General features: G+C 44.3%; 1 protein-coding gene across 14 annotated transcripts in view; it reads left to right on the top strand.

Moving 5' to 3' along the window:
- Positions 1-19,058, top strand: part of CAMK2D (calcium/calmodulin dependent protein kinase II delta) — a 124,380-nt gene that overhangs the window by 69,131 nt on the left and 36,191 nt on the right. For 9 of the 14 annotated variants that reach the window (XM_071555445.1, XM_071555443.1, XM_071555447.1 and 6 more), the window contains exons 5-10: positions 5,396-5,461; positions 8,001-8,073; positions 13,494-13,596; positions 16,499-16,582; positions 17,547-17,641; positions 18,331-18,453. In XM_071555445.1, the coding sequence (XP_071411546.1) occupies positions 5,396-5,461; positions 8,001-8,073; positions 13,494-13,596; positions 16,499-16,582; positions 17,547-17,641; positions 18,331-18,453 (544 nt within the window). Of the gene's footprint in view, positions 1-5,395; positions 5,462-8,000; positions 8,074-8,954; positions 9,028-13,493; positions 13,597-16,498; positions 16,583-17,546; positions 17,642-18,330; positions 18,454-19,058 lie in introns of all 14 variants that reach the window. The other 5 variants (XM_071555454.1, XM_071555453.1, XM_071555452.1 and 2 more) reach the window with 1 other exon arrangement.

The following is a 19,058-nucleotide window of genomic DNA, read 5'->3' as shown; positions in this document are numbered from 1 at the left end:
GTTTTAGTGTAAAATCTAGGGATATATGTAAAAGTTGCATGATACCTGCCCAAACTAAGCAGACACTCAGAAAATAGGCTTTGCTGTGAACTGGTTGTCTGTAAAGGAAACATTAAAAACCCCCATGTGGAACAACAGTTTCTCTACAGAAAATCTGCTGCTGGACTGACAGGTAAGCCTGAGTTTAGAGAGGGAAAGGTTCTTTCAGTGTTTTATTCCTGATTCGTGTCTCACTGCTCTGTGGAATGTTTCTGTTAGAACCTGCATCTTCCATTCAGGTTACATTCTGGTTTATTTCCTGACTTAATTTTTTTAGAAGAATTCTGTAAAGGCTTCCTCAAGACTAGATTTCAGAGTAGAAATACAGAAATAATAAATAGTCTGTCTGAAGGCATTCAGGAGTCAGGACTCCAGCCCTCACTGTGCTCACCAGGAGCTTACACCTGACCTGTGTGTGTCCCAGGTAAGTGCTGAGGTTCCTGGCTTGGAAATGGCTCCAGGGCACAACTCAAGTGCTTGTTCTCTGACATGCACTGGGCTTTGTTGTGGTGGGGTGTTTTGTCCTTAAGGGCTACAAAGGGCATCTTTCCGTGTGCACTTGGAAAAATCTTCTTAGTAAAAAAATCTTCTTAGTCCTGAACATTTCCAAGAAGTTCATGGAGAATTCTTAGTTCTGGGGACAGTATCCCTCAGTTCAGAAAGGATATTGAGGGGCTGGAGGGAGTCCAGAGAAGAGCAACGAGGCTGGAGAAGGGACTGGAGCACAAGTGCTGTGGGGAGAGGCTGAGGGAGCTGGGGGTGTTCAGCCTGGAGAAGAGGAGGCTCAGAGGTGACCTCAGCACTGTCTGGAACTGCCTGAAGGGAAGTTCTGGCCAGGTGGGGGTTGGTCTCTTCTCCCAGGCACTCAGCAATAGGACAAGGGGGCATGATGGGCTCAAGCTCTGCCAGGGGAAATTGAAGTTGGAGATCAGGAAAAAGTTCTTTGCAGAGAGAGTGCTCAGGCATTGGAATGGGCTGCCCAGAGAGGGGGTGGATTCCCCATCCCTGGAGGTTTTTCAGCTGAGCTTGGCCGTGGCACTGAGTGCCATGATCTGGTAAAGGGACTGGAGTTGGCCCAAGGGTTGGACTTGATGATCTGGGAGGTCTTTTCCAACCCAATCCATTCTATGATTCTATTCTATATCCCTTTTATAAACTGGTGGATTTGTAGCTTTTCTGTTGCACTGCTGTGCTGGTGGGAACTGTGGCCTCTGCAACTGCAGTTAGTCCATGTCTGCCTTAAATTGGCCATACAATGGCACACTCAGGAGATTATGATTGCCATGTGGACTGGAACATGTCAACAACCTCAGGGCTGCAGACAGCAGTATCTGTATCTTGATAGCAACAGGACAAATAGGAGCCCTTATTCTGCAATAAAAAATTAATGCCTAACCCAAAGATACTGTCTTGGCAGATTCCTGGATTCCTGCAGGAAGCATTTTGCACTGCCTGGAACTTCCTTTGCTTCCCTGTCAGGACAAACACAGGGACAGACCCAAACATTCAGACACAGCCTTTGTGTCTTGATCATGTGTTTTGGTTGTAAAAATTATTTCTTTTTCAACTAAAGGGTAAAGGCAGTGGCTTTGCTGACTCATTTTTGTCTTTGGAGAAGCAACAGGTGGCATTCCTGAAGGACCTTTGCTAAATGGTAAAGAATGCCTGTTCACAGTGAATTTTTCACATTCAGACTAAGACATTGTTGCTTTAATGCTCATTGATACTGTTGATTAATGAAACTTCATCTTCTGCTGCTGTTACAAATATGTGGGTTGGAAAGGTGCCGTTTGCACTCCTTGAACATGAAGGCCAAGTTGCTGCTTTGCTTTTCTCAATTTTCACTCAACAGGAGCCTGACTGTGGTGCAACACTGTCACTCCACCCACACACGCCATCATGTCATTTTCTTAATGATTTCCTTCAGACTGTGTGGGATTCAGTGCCACTGTGCCTTGAGAAATTTCTGTGAGACTGCAGCCCACGGAAGAAAGTGGAGGAGGAGGAGACTGCCTTTTCTGTGGATGGAAAAACCAGTTATTGTCACATTCTGTTTTGAATTTCTAATCATCTCCCTGGCATAAATGCCACGGACCTGTCTGCAGCCTGGAGGAGAAGCCTCTTGCCTCACTTGTGTTCCTTAGCTGTGCTTGTGTCTGGATAAAAACAGTGTTTCAGGTGTCCTGTCACAGGCCTGCAGTTGTGTGAACAGTTGTGGTGTCCAGTGGAAAGGTGGAAGTCTGAAAATCCAGGAGGCAAATGGACGTTGAACAATGAACCTCCTGAATTTAATAATGGACTGGATGAGGTTTGTGCTCCTCTTCCCTTATTGGTTAAGGCCATTGCAGTCAGGATTTACATCTGTCAGACCACTCCAGTTGCTAAGCACGAGTGAGACTGTCTTCAGCCTTAATGATGTTAGATGAGTTCAAATCCAATCAATTCTGTCAGTATTAATTGCTCTATCTGAATGGAAACAGCTGTAGCACTTGAAGACTCTCTTGTGCAAGTCAATGAGATTCTCTATTTTCAGTGTCTCCCATTTTAATGCACTTGATGAGATGAAACAATTGGCACATTAAGAATCCTGGCATGGCTTTTGGATTGCAAGTGGAGGGACTGTACAGTGTAGAATAAACAAAAAATCCAAAAAAATAGCCTAATTGCAACGTAGTGCTTGCCTGAACCTCTCTTTGTCAGAGGTAGGAGGGCCCCAGATAAATGTAGTTTTGTAGGACCTGCCTCCTTGCACCTGCATTTTGGAAGCAGTTTAAGAAATAAGGAGGAAACCACACCAGTGTGATCATCAGCAGAGCCTGTTTTAGCTGTCTTTGTTAATTTTTGTGTTACTTTTCAGTCATCTCTTCCATTTGTCACTGTAAAACTCTGCAGTTTTTCTGAAGACACGCCTGGTGCTGAGGGCCTTGGTGTTTCTACAGCTGCTTGTACCTCTTCTCTTAAAACAAACCCACGTGCTTTGTTTGTTGCTCTTCAGAAAATCACAGGACAACCACAGCAATTTGTGAGAACCAGTGGATCACCCTGAAAGTTCCTAGAGCTCTTCTCAGGGATGTCCTGTCATGAAATGCACCCTCACTGGAGTCAGTGATATATATTTGGAAATTCTGCAGCCTCTTAGAGCAACAAGTGCTTAGTAAATAGTTATGGTAAGAGTAGAGGAAGAAAACCCCTTGTATCTAATCAGTGTGCTCCAGCTCTACCCATCTTGGTGGCCCTGCATTGGTCTCTGTGCATTATTCCCTCCTTCCTTCTGCCCCTCTTGCTGGGAGTTATTCCTCAGGTGTCCTCCAGAGTGCCAGAGCACGAGAATTGTTGGCTGCCTCTTTGGTTGTCACTGGGATTCGCCCGCTCTGTTCTTGCCTTCATCTTTTCATCGTTTAACAATGGTTATGAATACCAAGCAAATGTTTAGTGTCAGCAAGTGAGATTTCATGTCCCCTTCTTTCTTCTGTGCTGGAGAAAAACAAGCATCAGTTTGGGATTCTCTCCCACTGAAAGCACTTTGATGACTGAAGCTTTTTGTTTTCGTATTCGGCTTGGATCAAAAATGAGTGTTTGAGGAAAGAGTAAGATCAAAGGATGCTTTGTTTTTTCATTCATCACAAAGTGAGAGTTATTCCTCCTTACCAGAACTGGCACACAAATACATATGCAAAAAGGAGATATGAGAGACTGTCAAAACATGCATCAATCAAACATTCTGTGTTACAGCAACCAAAGCCTGTTTCTGGAAGGCAAAAGACAAAAAGAAAGAGAACACAAATTAGGCAACAAGGTATTTTACCTCCTCCAGATTTCACTGCAGACTTTTGTACAAAATAGCATTCTGGTACCTGAAAGTCTCTACCTTCAAAGTCAGTAGGGTGTAAACTCAGAGAAGGAGTGGTGTAACCCAGATGTGACTGGAAATATGAAAATAAAACTCTTGAACTGGCCTTCTCAAAGCAAGGGGTGATGCTGCTGGTTGAGCAGGTCATTCTGTCATCATCTGGTGGGACTGAACACTGGGATCCTCCCCAAAGTGTTTGCAAGGGAATGTCACAGTTCTGCACACTCCAAACATGCTCATTTTTAACTCTTAATACTATTCAACTTCTCTGTATTCAGTAGTGATTGTGCTCATTGCAGTGTAGATTTTTAAACATCTTGAAGTTTCTTGTAGCCCACTCGAGCTTTTATGTTTGGGACTGTGTTGAGAATATAATGTGCTGGTATCTGCATTCCCAGCCAGTAATGAAATACAAACATGGCCTCAGGTTTGCCAAGCCACACTGGCTTTGCCTCTCTGAGAACTGATGCAGAGTAAGTGACTGCAGGGCATAGCAGTGATTTTTCTGCTCCTCCTGCTGTTCCAGTTTCCTTTTCCAAGCAAGAGTGACCAGAAGTGATGGGATCTTAGGAGGGATTTTACTGCTTTCTGTGAGGACAGTTTCAGATGCATCCCAAGCCTGTGGCAGCATCCTGCTTGGGACTTATTCTGGACTTCTGCTTGGGACTTATTCTGGACTTCTGCTTGGGACTTATTCTGGACTCCTGCTTGGGACTTATTCTGGACTCCTGCTTGGGACTTAGTCTGGACTTCTGCTTGGGACTTATTCTGGACTTCTGCTTGGGACTTAATCTGGACTCCTGCTTGGGACTTAATCTGGACTCCTGCTTGGGACTTAGTCTGGACTCCTGCTTGGGACTTAATCTGGACTCCTGCTTGGGACTTAGTCTGGACTCCTGCTTGGGACTTATTCTGGACTCCTGCTTGGGACTTATTCTGGACTCCTGCTTGGGACTTAATCTGGACTTCTGCTTGGGACTTAGTCTGGACTCCTGCTTGGGACTTAGTCTGGACTTCTGCTCATCTTCAGGCCATAACAACACACTTATATTCCTTCTTAATCACTTCCTGCCATTAATCCACTGGTTGTGCAGTGAAATCCCGTGCAATGCACAGTTGCTTCTGTTCCTGGTCCTCTGGATCATACAGTTGTTCCCTGTTACTATGAGAGAGTTGCACTTGGACTAAAGTTTCTGACTTTCTAGACAAAGAGAAGTGAAAATTTTGCAGGAAAGAATCTGCCATTAAACTGATTAAGGAACTCTGCTTGTACTGATACTTTCCTTCCAACTCAGTAATCCTCTTTCCAGGCATGGCACAAAAGGCAGCCCCTCTGGCACCAGAGGACTCCTCTGTGAGCTCCGAGCTCCACTCAGTTCCTGCACTGTGCTGCAAGGTCTCTGGCACTGCTGTGCCAAGATTTTGGTCATTCCTCTCTGATTTCTCCCTGTCAAGTTCAGTTTCATTTCTGAAATCTCTGTTTTCCCATCTTGCTTTTTGTAACAGAGTCACTGGAGGTGAATTGTTTGAAGATATAGTTGCAAGAGAATATTATAGTGAAGCAGATGCCAGGTAAGTAATTTGTTTTTCTAATGTCCCCTTGGATAGTTCTGGATAGTTCCTTGAATATCTCCTGGTGTTTGGCATCAGTTTCCCTGGCACAGTCTGGGAGACTCTGGGATTTCTCCTGGAGTTCTCCTAGACCTGGCGGGGCCCAGTTTGGCATTTTGAGCTCACGACTGTAGGATGGAGAACTCTTGTGAAGCCAAAATTGCACCTCAGTTTGTTAAAATCTTAGTATAGTTGTGAAGTAGTTAAAATATTACCCATTTTTCTCTTCTGCAAACTGGATGTGACAGTTCAACTCTCTCATCCATGGATTTGTACATTGGCAGTTCCCAGTTTGAAATACAGGAATTTTACATTAAATATCATTTTTGTTCGCAGTCCAGAAGTGCCAATTTCCTTTTGCTGCTTGAACATTTTTGTTGTGTTTCATCAATAACCAATTGCTGTGCATCTCATAGTCTGAGCTCAAATATGAAATCTCTGGCAATTTTCTGCAAGTGCTTGTTGAAAAACTCAAAGAATAAGTTGGCAATTATCATAATTTCCATGCTGACATAAAGTATCAGGGCCACTGTCCCATGTCAGAATCTGTTTGCCCTCACAGAATAATGAACCTTAAACATTCTGATACAATGATGAATCTTAAACATTGTGGTCAGTGACTTCAAAGCAACAGGTGCTGCCACTACACACCTCCCAGACACTGATCTCAGAGTGAATTTAAAGAATCCTCCCATTTTTGTGTGTGTGTAGTCACACCCCACCACTGATACGTTTTAATTCCATTAATTCTAAATTAGGCCTTGACATTTGGAATTCATTGGCAGATGACAAGAAAGGATTAAGTGTTCCCAACAACAGTGGTGGGATAATAATGAACAGACAAGAAATTGTTCTGAATATTAGGAAGATTTCACTGGTTTTGCCCTCACTAAATCTAGCAATAGTAGAAACATCTTTGCTTTAAACATTTAAATACAGAACAACACATAGCAAGTCCCACTGGAGAAAACACAGTTAGTGGTGTAGGTGAGGCTAAAGGAGAGGAGATATGTTTGAAAAATTTCCAAATTATTTTCTCCTGCCGGGATGGAAGTAAAATTTCTAATGCTGATGCCAAAGGCCAGTATTTGGTGTCCTTGTGTGTTGTTAAGGTACTGGGCAAGTAAAAGGAAAAATTGCAGTGATGATTTTTTCTGTTGTAGATTTATGAAATATTGAAAGGGGCTGTGCATATATATATATATATATAGGATATATATATGCATTTTAAATATGCAGTAAAAACTTGGCCAAACAAACGAAATATCAGTTATGGTGCATCTCTGTATTTTGTACATATATATATATATATATTTGTATGTATATATATATCTACCTATATATATTTGTGTGTATGTCCCTCTGTATCTCTCCAGTGTGTGTGTGACCCTGTAGAAGTAGCTGATGTCCCCAGGGATGCACATCCTGGGGTGTAGCTCTGCTCTGCTCCTGCAGGCCCTTCCTCTCGCCAGTGCTGTGGCCTCTGACACAGCCCAGGTCACTGACTGGCAACTCCTGGCCTAAGGAAGGGTTTCCAGGCTTGGGCTCCAGTTACTGATTTATGACCATTCCTTCTGAATTCCATGGTCAAAACGTTTTGGATGAGCAGCATCAAATCGTTGGCTCTTGACTAATATATATCACTTGTCATCACTCAGCTGCACCACAAGGATGTCCTAAAAAATTATAAGTTCTTGTGGTGCCAAAAAAACCACCTGGAAAAACTCCAGTGCTCTGAGAGATGAATACTTGAGTTGTGCTTTTTGGCATTGTAGGCTGGCCAAAACTTGCAAACCTGGGCATGGAGAAATAGGTGCTGGTTAAATTATTGAAAGCACCAAAAGAAAACATTTGTCTAAATTTTTAATGTGGATTTTCATTTCCAGTGCCTCCTAACCACACTAAAGCTTGAAGCTGTTTTAAATGAAAATGCATGCCACCTTTTGGAATTACTTGGCTTTATTCTACTGATAATTTTAAAGAAACCATTCTGTTCAAAATGGAAAATGTTTTGCTTTTCCTTAGCTTTTGACATTTTTTGTTTCATTTGTTTTCTGTACATCATCTCATTTCTGGGCATTTTCTTGTTTCAGTACTCGTTGTAATGTTAAACTTCACCACAAAAAATTAAGAAAACCAAAACATGCCACCAATTGTTTTATTGCCTCCACTTTGTTTTTCCTGTAGCAGTTTTTGGAAACTGGAAAAAGATTCCATACTGCTGAATGAAAATACAGTCTAATGATTCTGTCTTGCAGGTGTCATATGTTCCATGTTAAATGTCTTTTTTGGTTTGGGTTTTTTGTTTTGCTTTGTTTTTTGGATGTGTTGGAGCTGGAGATAATCCAGTTCAAAGTGCAATCAAGACTTGTCAAGTGGTGTAAAATTGTTTCTGTTCTTTACCTTTTGGTTTTTTTTAAGTTTTGTTTTATTTTGTATTTAATGTGATTATGTGCCTTTAAAATGTTCTCCCTTCCATTCTGCCCTTGTATCTTTGCAGTCATTGTATACAGCAGATTCTAGAAAGTGTTAATCATTGTCATCTAAATGGCATAGTTCACAGAGACCTGAAGGTCAGTATCTGGTGCCCATCAATTGGATATAAGAATTTGGGTTTTTTTTCCTCTGGGTCTGGGCAGAGGGTGGGTTGTCTGCGATGTTCCCTTGCCTGTCCCGCTCGCCCTCCACACAGCCAGTCCCACCAATACTGCATGACGCCTCTTTCCAGTTTGCAAGTCTACAGGCCTAATATACATCATGGCAAAGGGGGAATGGTTGCCCGGAGAGCCGTGGCGTTCAAGGCGCTGGATCCCCCGTGCTGTCCGACTGTCCGGTGCTGTGTTGGGGCTGTCCGTGTCTCGCTGTGGGCACAGCTCTGCCAGGTGCCCCCGGCTGTGATGTATGTCAGCTTGCAGATGTGAACGCCGCTCTGTGCGAGGCCGTGGCGGGCCCTCAGGCCAGGGGTGCTCATGAGGCTCAATTGGTGATCATTGACCTAAAACTCCTGGCTCGCAGCGGGTTTGGCCTCACCGCCATGCCCGCTGCGCCTGCCAACCATTTCTCCAAATTTTTAATGCCTCTGCAAAGACTGAGTGAGGAAAAAGCGCAGAGGATGTCAAATATTTAATCCAACCTTGTCAGTGAATTAGTGGCACAACTTTTTGCCTCTAAAAATGGTCGTTGAGCTAAAAATCTGTACTAAATTCCACCCAACGCCAAGGCAGTGTCACCAAGGACGGCCCCTCGCTGCCAGGAGCCTGAGGCCATCGTGCCCCGAGCGGGGCAGGGCCGGGCAGGATGGGCAGGGTGGGGCGTGGAGAGCGGCCACGCCCAGCCAGCCACGCCCGGCCACACCCGGCCACGCCCCGCTCGGCCTCGCGCCGCCGCCCCACGTGCGTACGGGCGGGCAGGCGCGCGGCGGCAACTAACGGGCGCCCCTGGCGTTTGCATGCAGTCATTGCATTCAGCAGATCCTGGAGGCCGTGCTGCACTGCCATCAGCTGGGCGTGGTCCATCGCGACCTCAAGGTGAGTGCTGTGCCCGCCGCCCGCCCCGGAGCTGCAGCCCCTCCCGACACCGGGCCTCTTCTGCGCTTGGCCCCTTGGGTGGTTGAGTCTTAGCTTGGCATCGCCGGAGGAGACGTGCTGGAGGCTGGGCCATCCCTGCCTGGGCAGTGCGGGGTCTGCCCGCACCTCTCGGCAGTGCCAGGGAGAACAGGAGGTGCTGTCAAGTGTTGGGTGTATGCCTTGAATACATGGTCTTCCTCTGTGCCATCCAGAGCTTTCGGGGCAGGGTGTGGTGGGAATTCTCCATCTCTCGTCAGCATAACTTGGAGTGCTTCTGGGAAGCACAGCAGCCTTTGCATGCCACCCATCTGGGTGCTCTGGGACTGCTGGCACAAGACCTCTCTCTGCTCCCAATGCTGGCTGGGCTGCAGAACATCTGTAGGACACAGGAATTACTCCAGGAGTGCAGCTCCTTCCAGACAAACTTCAGCGCTGGGATAGAAACTTCAGAAAGGAAACTCGTGCTGAGAAGAGCATTCCCTCTTTTTCAATCTCTTTTTTTTGTGGGCTTATCCAAATGGCTGGAGGCGGCTGCTGCAGGAGTGCTCTCTGCATTTCAACCATGTTGACATGGAGAGAAACAAGTCAAGATGATTTTCTGTTCCTGGGAGGCTCAGAGACTGTCCCACAGCTGGCAGTAACCTCGCCTTGTGGATGAGGGAGAGGACTTAATTTGGGCACTTGGGCTTCATGATCCTCGAGGAAAAGAAGATTGTTTATCTTGGAATCAAATGGAAGTGAAGTGTCTGAGCTATCAGATCCTTTACGAAGGCAGAGAAAAAATGGTGTGTGGGCTAAGGCAGCACAACACACTAATCCCTTCTGGCACGGCTTCTCGGGCTCTTGTTTTCCTTTCTTAATGAGTTCTGGGGAGCAGGAATTTCCTTACATCATAGGAATTTTCTAGTGGTTATCATTAGCAATAATGTTGGAATCAGAATGGTGTCATCTTCCTTGCCATCCTTCACTCCCAGATAAACAACTGTTATTACCTGAGTGTATGAAGCCTCTGCTGTCTGTGCTCCTCTGGGAACACAAAGGGTTATGCTCCAAAAGCTCAGAGAGCAGGATGGATTGCAAAGATGCAGACCCAAAATTCTCTACTGGTGTTGCCCTTTGGATTCTCCTGTGTTACGGTTGTACAACAGGAGACTGACAAGTCTCTGTCTGATCCATGAATCTTGCATGGCAGGTGGATAACGTGGAATGAATTAAATGGAAGGATTTAGAATGTGTCCAGCTGCTCCAGCGATTCCTGTCCTCACCATACGTGCAGGACTCTGCTTCCAGCATCAGAAGGAATTTTAAAAACAAGGTTGTTGCCATGAAAGCTGACAGAATTAGGAATGTTTTCTAGTACTTTTCATACATTCACATAAAAGAACTTTTACTTTGGAAGTGCATTAAATCCAGCTGTTCCCTGTTCCAAACCATGTGTGGAATTTTTATTCTCTCAAATCCAGGATGAATTGAAAAAACAGTGAGAAAAAGTGTTTGTGCCAAGCTGTGGTGCCCAGTTTCATTTCTGAAAGTGAAAACTTGAGGAAGCAGAAAACCATCCTTCTTCAGTTACTACTTTGTGGCAAAAGCCAAAAAAACCCAAGGACTGAAATGACAGACTGTGGTGAAATCCCAGCAGAACTTGGTTTGCCAAAAAGAAAATGCCAAGGCCAAAGACCAGAACTGCAAGACATGTAGAAAGTGGTTATGGGCTGGCATGGATCCTTAAGCTGCAAAACTTGATGGATGTTTTTTCCAATAACTCAGTCTACAATTTGATGGCATGTTTGAGGGTGAGGAAGGCAATGAGAGGAGTTTGGATTATCTCATTTTACTTGCTTTTCCTTTGAGTGGAGTTGAGTAGCAAATGGAGAGCAGCGTTTGCAGCCCCTCATGGGCTGTGATAGTGCTCCTTGCTGCTCTGTTTGTGATCACTGGTGTCAGTCAGAATGGTGGTGGATCCCAGACCCAGGAAAAACCCAGCCTGCCTTTAACAGCCAAGTAAAAGGTGCACTTCCAGGTAGGAATTGCAGTTCTTGTCAGGCAGCAGCGTTGCAGCTTTTGTGAAACTGCCATTATGGCCCTCCTGCCTTCCCCCAAAAGCGGCTGCTCTAGTTGTATTCAAGGACAAACACAGAGCCATTAGGTACTTGATGTCTTAAGCATTAAAGACCTTTGGAAAAACGTGACATAAATCACATTAATTTATTAGTAAGTAATTTTAGCAGTTAATGCTGCCATTCTGCATGCTTGACTGCAGCCCATCCCCTGGGAGCACAAGGTGACACCCTGAGTGCAGAGTTCGAGTCCTGCGTGGCCCAGCCCGGCTGTTAATGTTTCCCAAGTAATTGCAGTCATTCCAAGTTAATGCATGCTAATTAGCCAGCGTGCCTCTCTCAGCCTCAAATGACAGCTGCATGTTGGTTAAGAGCACAGTCCCACTCGGCATTGTCTTTGGCTTGGGAGTAAGTTGGGAATTCTGGTGGAACGGACTCACCTCTGCCAGGGGTGTTTCTGCAGAGCAAAGGCACACGGGGGAATTAGAAAAACATCCCAAGGGGAAAAAAAGAGGCCAACAAAAACCTGCCAGCTGTGGAAAACACAAAGCTCCTGTTTGGAAGGAAATCCCTTTTTGGGAAGTGTTGTGTGCTCAGTGGGGCAGTGCTTGTGTTTGATCCAAGAGGGTGAGTGAGGCTTTCCACCGCTTTTGGCTTGCCTGAAGGTCACGGCCAAACAGGATCATCCATTGCTTTAAGAGGTTTATGTAAGAACAGCGTTCCAGGAATTAATTACTGTGAACTTCTCTCACTCTGAGGGGAATCCTTCCAGAACTGTGGGACTGTGTGCTGAAATTAGTGCCATTAAATGGCAGGGAGCGTGACATTGCTTAAATCAGTGTTGATGAAGCTAGAGAAGAGTCCTCAGCATGTCATATAATGTACTTGAGGTGTTCACTGGAAATGTAACTGAATATAAACACTATTACCTTATTCTCAGTTTTGAAAAATGGGGAAATAGGAGATTCCTCATGTAACTGGTAATGAAAGGTTTTTAATGCTGCCTCTTCTATGGCAGAGCAACAGAGGGATAAATGAGAGAAAGGTGTTTCTAAATTGCTGAAAAAGTGTTCATTTACAGTTTGGTGAGAGGGGAAAAAATGCCTTTAGACTAAAGAGTTTGTCAGGGCCAGGCATGTGGTTAATTAATACAAGTATCACAGTGGCTGAGGTCTTAATTAGGCTCAAGCATATTTTGCTGGATAGCTGACCTGTATTAAAGATAGCCTCTGCTGAAAGAAGCTTATGCTCTTAATTGTTTCCAAACTCAGTACCTGCTTGGGATTAACTGTAATCGCATAAATAGCCCCTTGGAAGTGATATGATTGCTGCTGGATTTACATGGAATATGCACTGAAGAGTTGGCAGGATTGGGGCCCCAGTGCCAGGCTGGATATGGTGAAGTCCTTTCTCATAGACCACTGCAAAAATCACTTCTGAAGAGCCACAGCCAGAGCCTTGCAAGTGAGGTTTTGTCACTCTGTAAATGTAGAACAAAACCTTTTCTAAAAATCATGGAGATAGGAAAGAAAGGAATGGCAAGAAAACACTATCAGGTCACAGTTCCCTGAACTAGTCTGTTGAATTTCACAGTAAGTTACTTGGCTTTTCCAAAGTAAACATTCCTCCAATAAAGTTGCGTTTGGACAATTTGATGTATTTGCTGACTGAAGATAAAAGGACACATTATGAACAGCAGAGTGAACACCATTGTTATTTTCATGTTTTTACATTCCCTTTAATTGTGCTGTGTGCACATTTGATTTCAGAGGTGACCAACATGCCCTGCAAAACAAGCAAAGTGGGCACTTGCACCGACTACCCCTGTTTTTTTCAGGCTCCCCCAGGCACAGCCGTGGGTGTGCTGGCAGAGCTGCCCTGTAAATACACCTGCCCTCTAAATAGAAACATAATCATGGGCTGGTATTGTTGAGCTGTTGTGCAGAACGTTTGTGTTTGACAGCTACAGATCCCTGATCCTGCAAACTGCATCAGTTAGGCTGCTCCTTAAAGAATCCCTGTCTTTGGGGGCCTTTCTGCCACATTTTCCAGTAGGGGATCTGGATTGTCCTCTCACAGGACCAGTTCCACCTGCCCATCCTGGCTGACTCCTCCTCTCCACGCTGTCCTTACTCTTGCTGTCCTGAGCTCAGGAAGGCTCTTTACAGGCCTGCTGGTTCTTTCCAAGTAGGAATGGGAAGTGCAGGTTTTACAATTTCATGGAAAAAACTCACGGGTTTTTACTCTTTTTCACTCCTCTTAAATAGCTGATCTTTTCCAGACTACCATAACTAAAAAAAAAAGTGAAAACCTGTCCAAAATGTATTTACTTACCTTCTCATCTCAATTTTTTTCTCTCTCTGAATAAAGCCTGAGAACTTACTCCTAGCTAGCAAATCTAAGGGAGCAGCAGTAAAACTGGCAGACTTTGGATTGGCTATAGAAGTCCAGGGAGAGCAGCAAGCTTGGTTTGGTAAGTAAACATTATTTTTTCTCACCATTTACTCAGCACAGCTGTTAAACCTCCTAAACTGCCCAGTCTCACCCCGTGTCAAACATGGGTGTAGAGCCTGGGAGGGACATGGCTGGTTTCTGTCTGAGTTTCCCATCAGGTGCTCAGAGGGGTGAGACAGGAGGTTGTTGTTACTGCTGAGTGTTCCTGCCCGTTCATCAGAACGTTTTGTCTGAACGATTCTCTGGCAGCTGCAAACACCTGAAAATTTTCTTCTGAAGCACTTTAGAATGTGAGTTGAATGGAAAAAGATAAGAGGGTTGAGTACCTGAGGCTGTATGGACAGACACTAATTACAGACTGCTTGTTACAGTTACCAGCTGTCCAAAGGAAAATATTGGGAAATATTAATGCTGGTCATTGAAATAATGGGGTTGCAGTGCAGGCTGAAACTCCCTGTAGAGGCACAGGCAGTGCTGTTGGACATATGTTGGCAGCTTTATAAGCCAGGCTGTTGTTTTAAATCCCAGCCTTTATATAAATGGATTTCAGTAATCCACAAAAGACAGAGGAGATTGCTCTTGCAAATAGACCAGAACAAAAGGAGGGGAATACAAACAGCACAAAACACAAGTGGTCTGTTCAAATCACAAAAACATCAGGTAAGCAGGAAGCAGCTCAATTACAAAACAGCAGATTGAACTTGGCTTCAGGGATATTTTCTCTACATAATGTGGCTGCAGATGATGCAGAGGAGGTTGCAGTTCCCTGTAAAATCTTGCACTTTATTTTTCAGTCATTTGGTTCTGGTGAATTGCTTGGTTTAGACTGGTAGGATCATGAGAACTTGGCAGAAAGGAACAGGATGTCTTCAAAATATATCTGTGAGGGAGAGTCAGCAAGGTAATAAAAAGAGAGTAGTCTAATGTGGCACTTCTTTTTTTATAAAAATGTGGACTCAGTAAGACCAGTGGGTTCTGTACCTTTTTTGGCACTTCCTCTGCAAAACAGAATCACAGAATCCCAGACTGTTCTGGGTTGGAAGGGACCCACCAGACCATCGAGTCCAGCTCTCAAGTCAATGGCCCACACAGGGGATTGAACCTTGGCATTATTACACCCAAGTTTGAACCAACTGAGCTAATGCCCCTTTCCATAGTGGCCCAAGTGCCTTCCTGCAGCTCCAGGGCTGCATTAACAGGGCAGAACATGAACTCCAGTGTACATTTTGAACTTTTTCTCACTTTCAGTGGGTTTTTCTGCTTTCCACTGGATTCTGCAGCACTTAGTGACTCATGGCATGCTCTGATCTAACTATAGCTCTGCATCTCTGTGTTTTACTTTCCTTTTCCTTTTTATACCTTTTCTCTTTTTTTTGGGTGTAGCCCTCTGGTGTGATGGTCCCTTTTCTGCTTGAACCAGCAGGAAACTGGCTGGAGCTGTGTCTTTGGATAGAACAGAATTCTTTCCTGCTTTGCATGTTTGCAAAACAATCCTGTTCCTTGCCTGTTTGTAGAAAGTGTTACAGGGCTGGGTGAAGCCTCCCACCCTCTTGGCAGGTGTCTGAAGGTGTGAGGGAGCTGAACTCACCAAAGCCAGGGTTTGTCCTGGGCCTCTGGACACCTCTTTAAATCACACAGTGACAGGAGAGTCTTCAAGGCCCTTCCACCCCAAACCATCCTGTGATTCTGTGTCCTGAAACCCTGCCAGTTATTTGTGTTCAGTCCCATTCTGTGTCCTCATCAGGACATAAATTTAGCCAACTCCTATTTATTTTCTCTTTAAAGTTTATTTCCAAACGATGCATAGGAATGTTCAGTGAGCTGTGCTAAGTTTTAAAGTCAGGACAACATTATTTCCCCTTTAAAATGAGCAAAAATATTAATGTAGAGCACTGCACCCTAGAAGGGCTATGAAGCAGCACTCTGTTTAAAGCTACTTAGAACATCCATATTTCAGCTTCTCCAAGGAGCTTAAGATGTGTTTCCTGTGTGATAGTGCTCCTTAACAATTCATAGCTCTCCTATCAGGAGGCTGCAAACAACAAGCTTGTTTCTCAGGACCATATTTTAGCTCTTTTCTCAGTAGAATATACAGAATGTGTTCCTTCATTTCCTGCTCCCACTCCAAAATAATTCCCAACTGCAGAGCAAGGGCCTCTTCTTTCCTGTAGCTGTGCACTTTGCATGTTATCACTGTCTCTCATGAGCTTTGTGGAATCCAGGGTGGTGAAAAGCCTCCAAATTCTCACCTTTCAGGAATTCCCAAGCATTTATTTTAGGCAAAGATGCTGGAAAGAACAGACGTGCTCACTGAAATGGTGTGCACTGTTAATGGTCATTAAGTTTTTATCCTTTCCAGCATCCTAAGAAAAGTAACTTTTGTACCTACATTTTGCATTTCTGCTGAGAGAAAGCAGCTCTGCTGGTCATGAATAAAGGATGAGGAATGGATAAATTTGAAAGGCTACATTGCTGCAGAGGTGCTTTCTGGAAGCTTTTATATGGAGCTCCAGAAGGGGAATGACTTTAGGGCAGTGGGGTTGCAGTGGAAGGATTGTATAAGGTGAGACGTGGCCAGCAAAGGCAGGGCAGGCTGAGCCTGGGCTGGTGAACTTCATCCTGAGGGATCCCCAGCGGTGCCCTTGGGAAAGCCAAGCCTGAGTGTCTGAACATTTCCTTTGCCACCATCTGGCTTTGCCTGAATTGGGTTTCCACTGCTGTGTGAAGAGTTTTGAATAGTGTTTTGACTCTCTTTTTCCCTCCTAAATGATTTCTTTGCTTTTCCTCAATCTACCCCTATGTGTTGTTTGCTCCCATCCCACTGAGTGGAACTCTTGAAACACTCCTTGTATTTACAAACATCACTTCGTTTTTGCAGAACCTGTTCAGCTATTGACAACAGTTGCCTTGCCTTTTGACAGGCTTTGCTGGTACCCCAGGATACCTCTCTCCAGAAGTGTTACGGAAAGATCCTTATGGAAAACCTGTGGATATGTGGGCATGTGGTAAGGAATTGCTCTGAAAGATGTGGGGTGTTTTAAGGGTGAGAAATGATGTCCAGAATACAATGTATTCTGCATGAGAAAATAGGTGTTTAATACAATTCAGCATTCATTGGATTTATTGTTATTCTCTCAGCTTCTTTTTTTTAAAAATATTATTTATGAAGATGTGTTGTCATGATATCCTTGGCCATGTCCACACAACACACTGTCCAAGGAGTGGTGCAGGTGTGTAATGCTTAAGTAGTTAGAAAATGCCACAGTTCATGCTGTGAGCTGGGCCTTAGTTTTGGTTCACAGGCAGCCTAGAATTTGATCTGACCAATACACCACAACTGCAGGCACGAAGTGCAAAAGGAGATGTTTTGTGAGCAATTACTGCATCATCCAGCTCCTGCCACAGTGTGGTCTGAGGCACTGGCCAGTGGCAGCTCCCCAGCTGAGAACTGTGCCTGCTTTCCTTATTTCACTTCTACCCACACTTTTTATTTGGTTGTATTTGTGACAGTGCTTTTCTTTAGCCTCAGTGAATCATCTCTGTAAGGCTGGCAGGGGATCTTTTTCATTTCCTATTGACTGTGTACAGATAAACTGCGTTGCCCAAACTTTCTTTGCATGAGATCAATTAAAACACAATCTCGCAGACACCAGTAGGAGCCATGATAAAACCAGAAGTAAAAAAGGCATTTCCCTAGAACATAGAGAATCATGGACTGTTATTTCTGCATCTGTTCAGTGTTTTCAAGGTTCCTGACCTGATGTTGTGTCAGATGCTCATTATTGCCTGTGCTTCCTATAGAAAGTTATTTCACAAGATCACAAACCCCACTTTTTCCCCAGTCTGAACAGGCAGCATTTTTCAGTGCCTGGGGTAATGCTCCTGAGCCTTTTGTTTTCAGTGGGTTTAGGTGCAAAATTCCCAGAGGTTGCTTCTTGAAATCCTTAATCCTGGTATGAATCTTTGCAGGAGTCATTCTGTACATCCTCCTGGTGGGATACCCTCCGTTCTGGGACGAAGACCAGCACAGGCTTTACCAACAGATCAAGGCTGGGGCCTACGATGTATGTGCCACACTCTGTCTACTCTATTGTTTATAATTGTGCCAAAAAAGAGGAGTTTTCTAGAGTGAGAAGTGAAATTATACTTTTTCCTAATTGTATTGGTTATCCTTGAGTCACTCAAAGTAGTAAATGTTGCTTTAGAAACATGAACCTTACTGGAATGTGCCAATTTAAGTCTTATTTCCCTGTGGCTCCAAGCCCTCATTGTCTGGTCCTTGTGTGAATCCTACCAGCTTGTGTTACCCTGGCAAGCCTATTCTGACCTCTGTGAACTCCCAGGGATCTGTGTTTTCCTTTGTGATTTATCAGTTCAATCAATCAGTTACTCTTAATTGTTTTTAACAAGTCTTAAATGTCCTAAATATACACCTGGATGCTGCTGTATTGCCCACTTTTGGAAAAGGTTTGCAAAAGGTTCCCTTAAATACAGGTAATCCAACCAAAACCATCACAGCTGTTGGTAAATATGAACTGGGGATTTGATGGCCTATGAATTTTGCAACATCATCTATTTATCTGATATTAAACAGACAAAAGGCTGTTGGTCCTGGGAATTAAGCAATTTGTGAAGGATGAAAAGGCAGAGCCTTGTAATTGTGAAGCTCTGACTCAAATCCAGGAGTGGGTCCTTAGGTAGAATTATGCCAAGATTGCACAGGATCATGTACACTTGCTCTTTTTTCCCCTAGTTCCCCTCCCCAGAATGGGACACGGTGACTCCCGAAGCAAAAGACCTTATCAATAAAATGCTCACCATCAACCCAGCGAAACGGATCACGGCGTCAGAAGCACTAAAGCACCCCTGGATCTGTGTAAGTGATTCCCACAGCCTCAGCAGGATGACTGGGCAGGCAAACCACACACAGGGAAAGTGTTGAGGGAGTCACTTGTGTCCTTCCTCGTGCAGCTCTGGAACTAGAAATGGTACAACTGTAATTGCACAGATACAGCCAATAGTGGGGTGTATCGAGATCTCAGCCTGGGCTGAGACTTGTGCAGAAATGAACTCCTTGGCCTTGACTTTGTGGTGCAAAAGTTCACTGCAAAAATCAGAGTGTTATTTTAAATTCTCAGTGAAAAAACCATACAGGAAAGTGAGTTAGATAATAACACTTTGCACCTTCATTTCCCTGTAGCCATTATGATAGGCAGGAAATTAAGGGACTTCTTGCAAGTCAATTTGCAGGTTGTTCCTGGATCCAGGACTGCTTTCCAATTCTCAGTGTATTCCACACTGTGACTTTTCAAGGGGACTTTACACATAGAAAAGGCAGAGCAAAATGAGCACAACAGGATAGTCAGACAAGGCAGAAACTCAAGGCCCAAGTTTTGCACCATCTGGGTTGTCATATTGTACTGGAGAGTAACTGAAGTGCTAAACAGCTGGCTGGGTGCCCTGAAATAATTCTTTTCTTCT

The sequence above is a fragment of the Pithys albifrons genome, chromosome 5 (genome assembly GCF_047495875.1).
Source record: "Pithys albifrons albifrons isolate INPA30051 chromosome 5, PitAlb_v1, whole genome shotgun sequence".
Lineage (NCBI taxonomy): Eukaryota > Metazoa > Chordata > Aves > Passeriformes > Thamnophilidae > Pithys > Pithys albifrons.
This window is presented reverse-complemented; position numbering and strand designations above follow the sequence as displayed.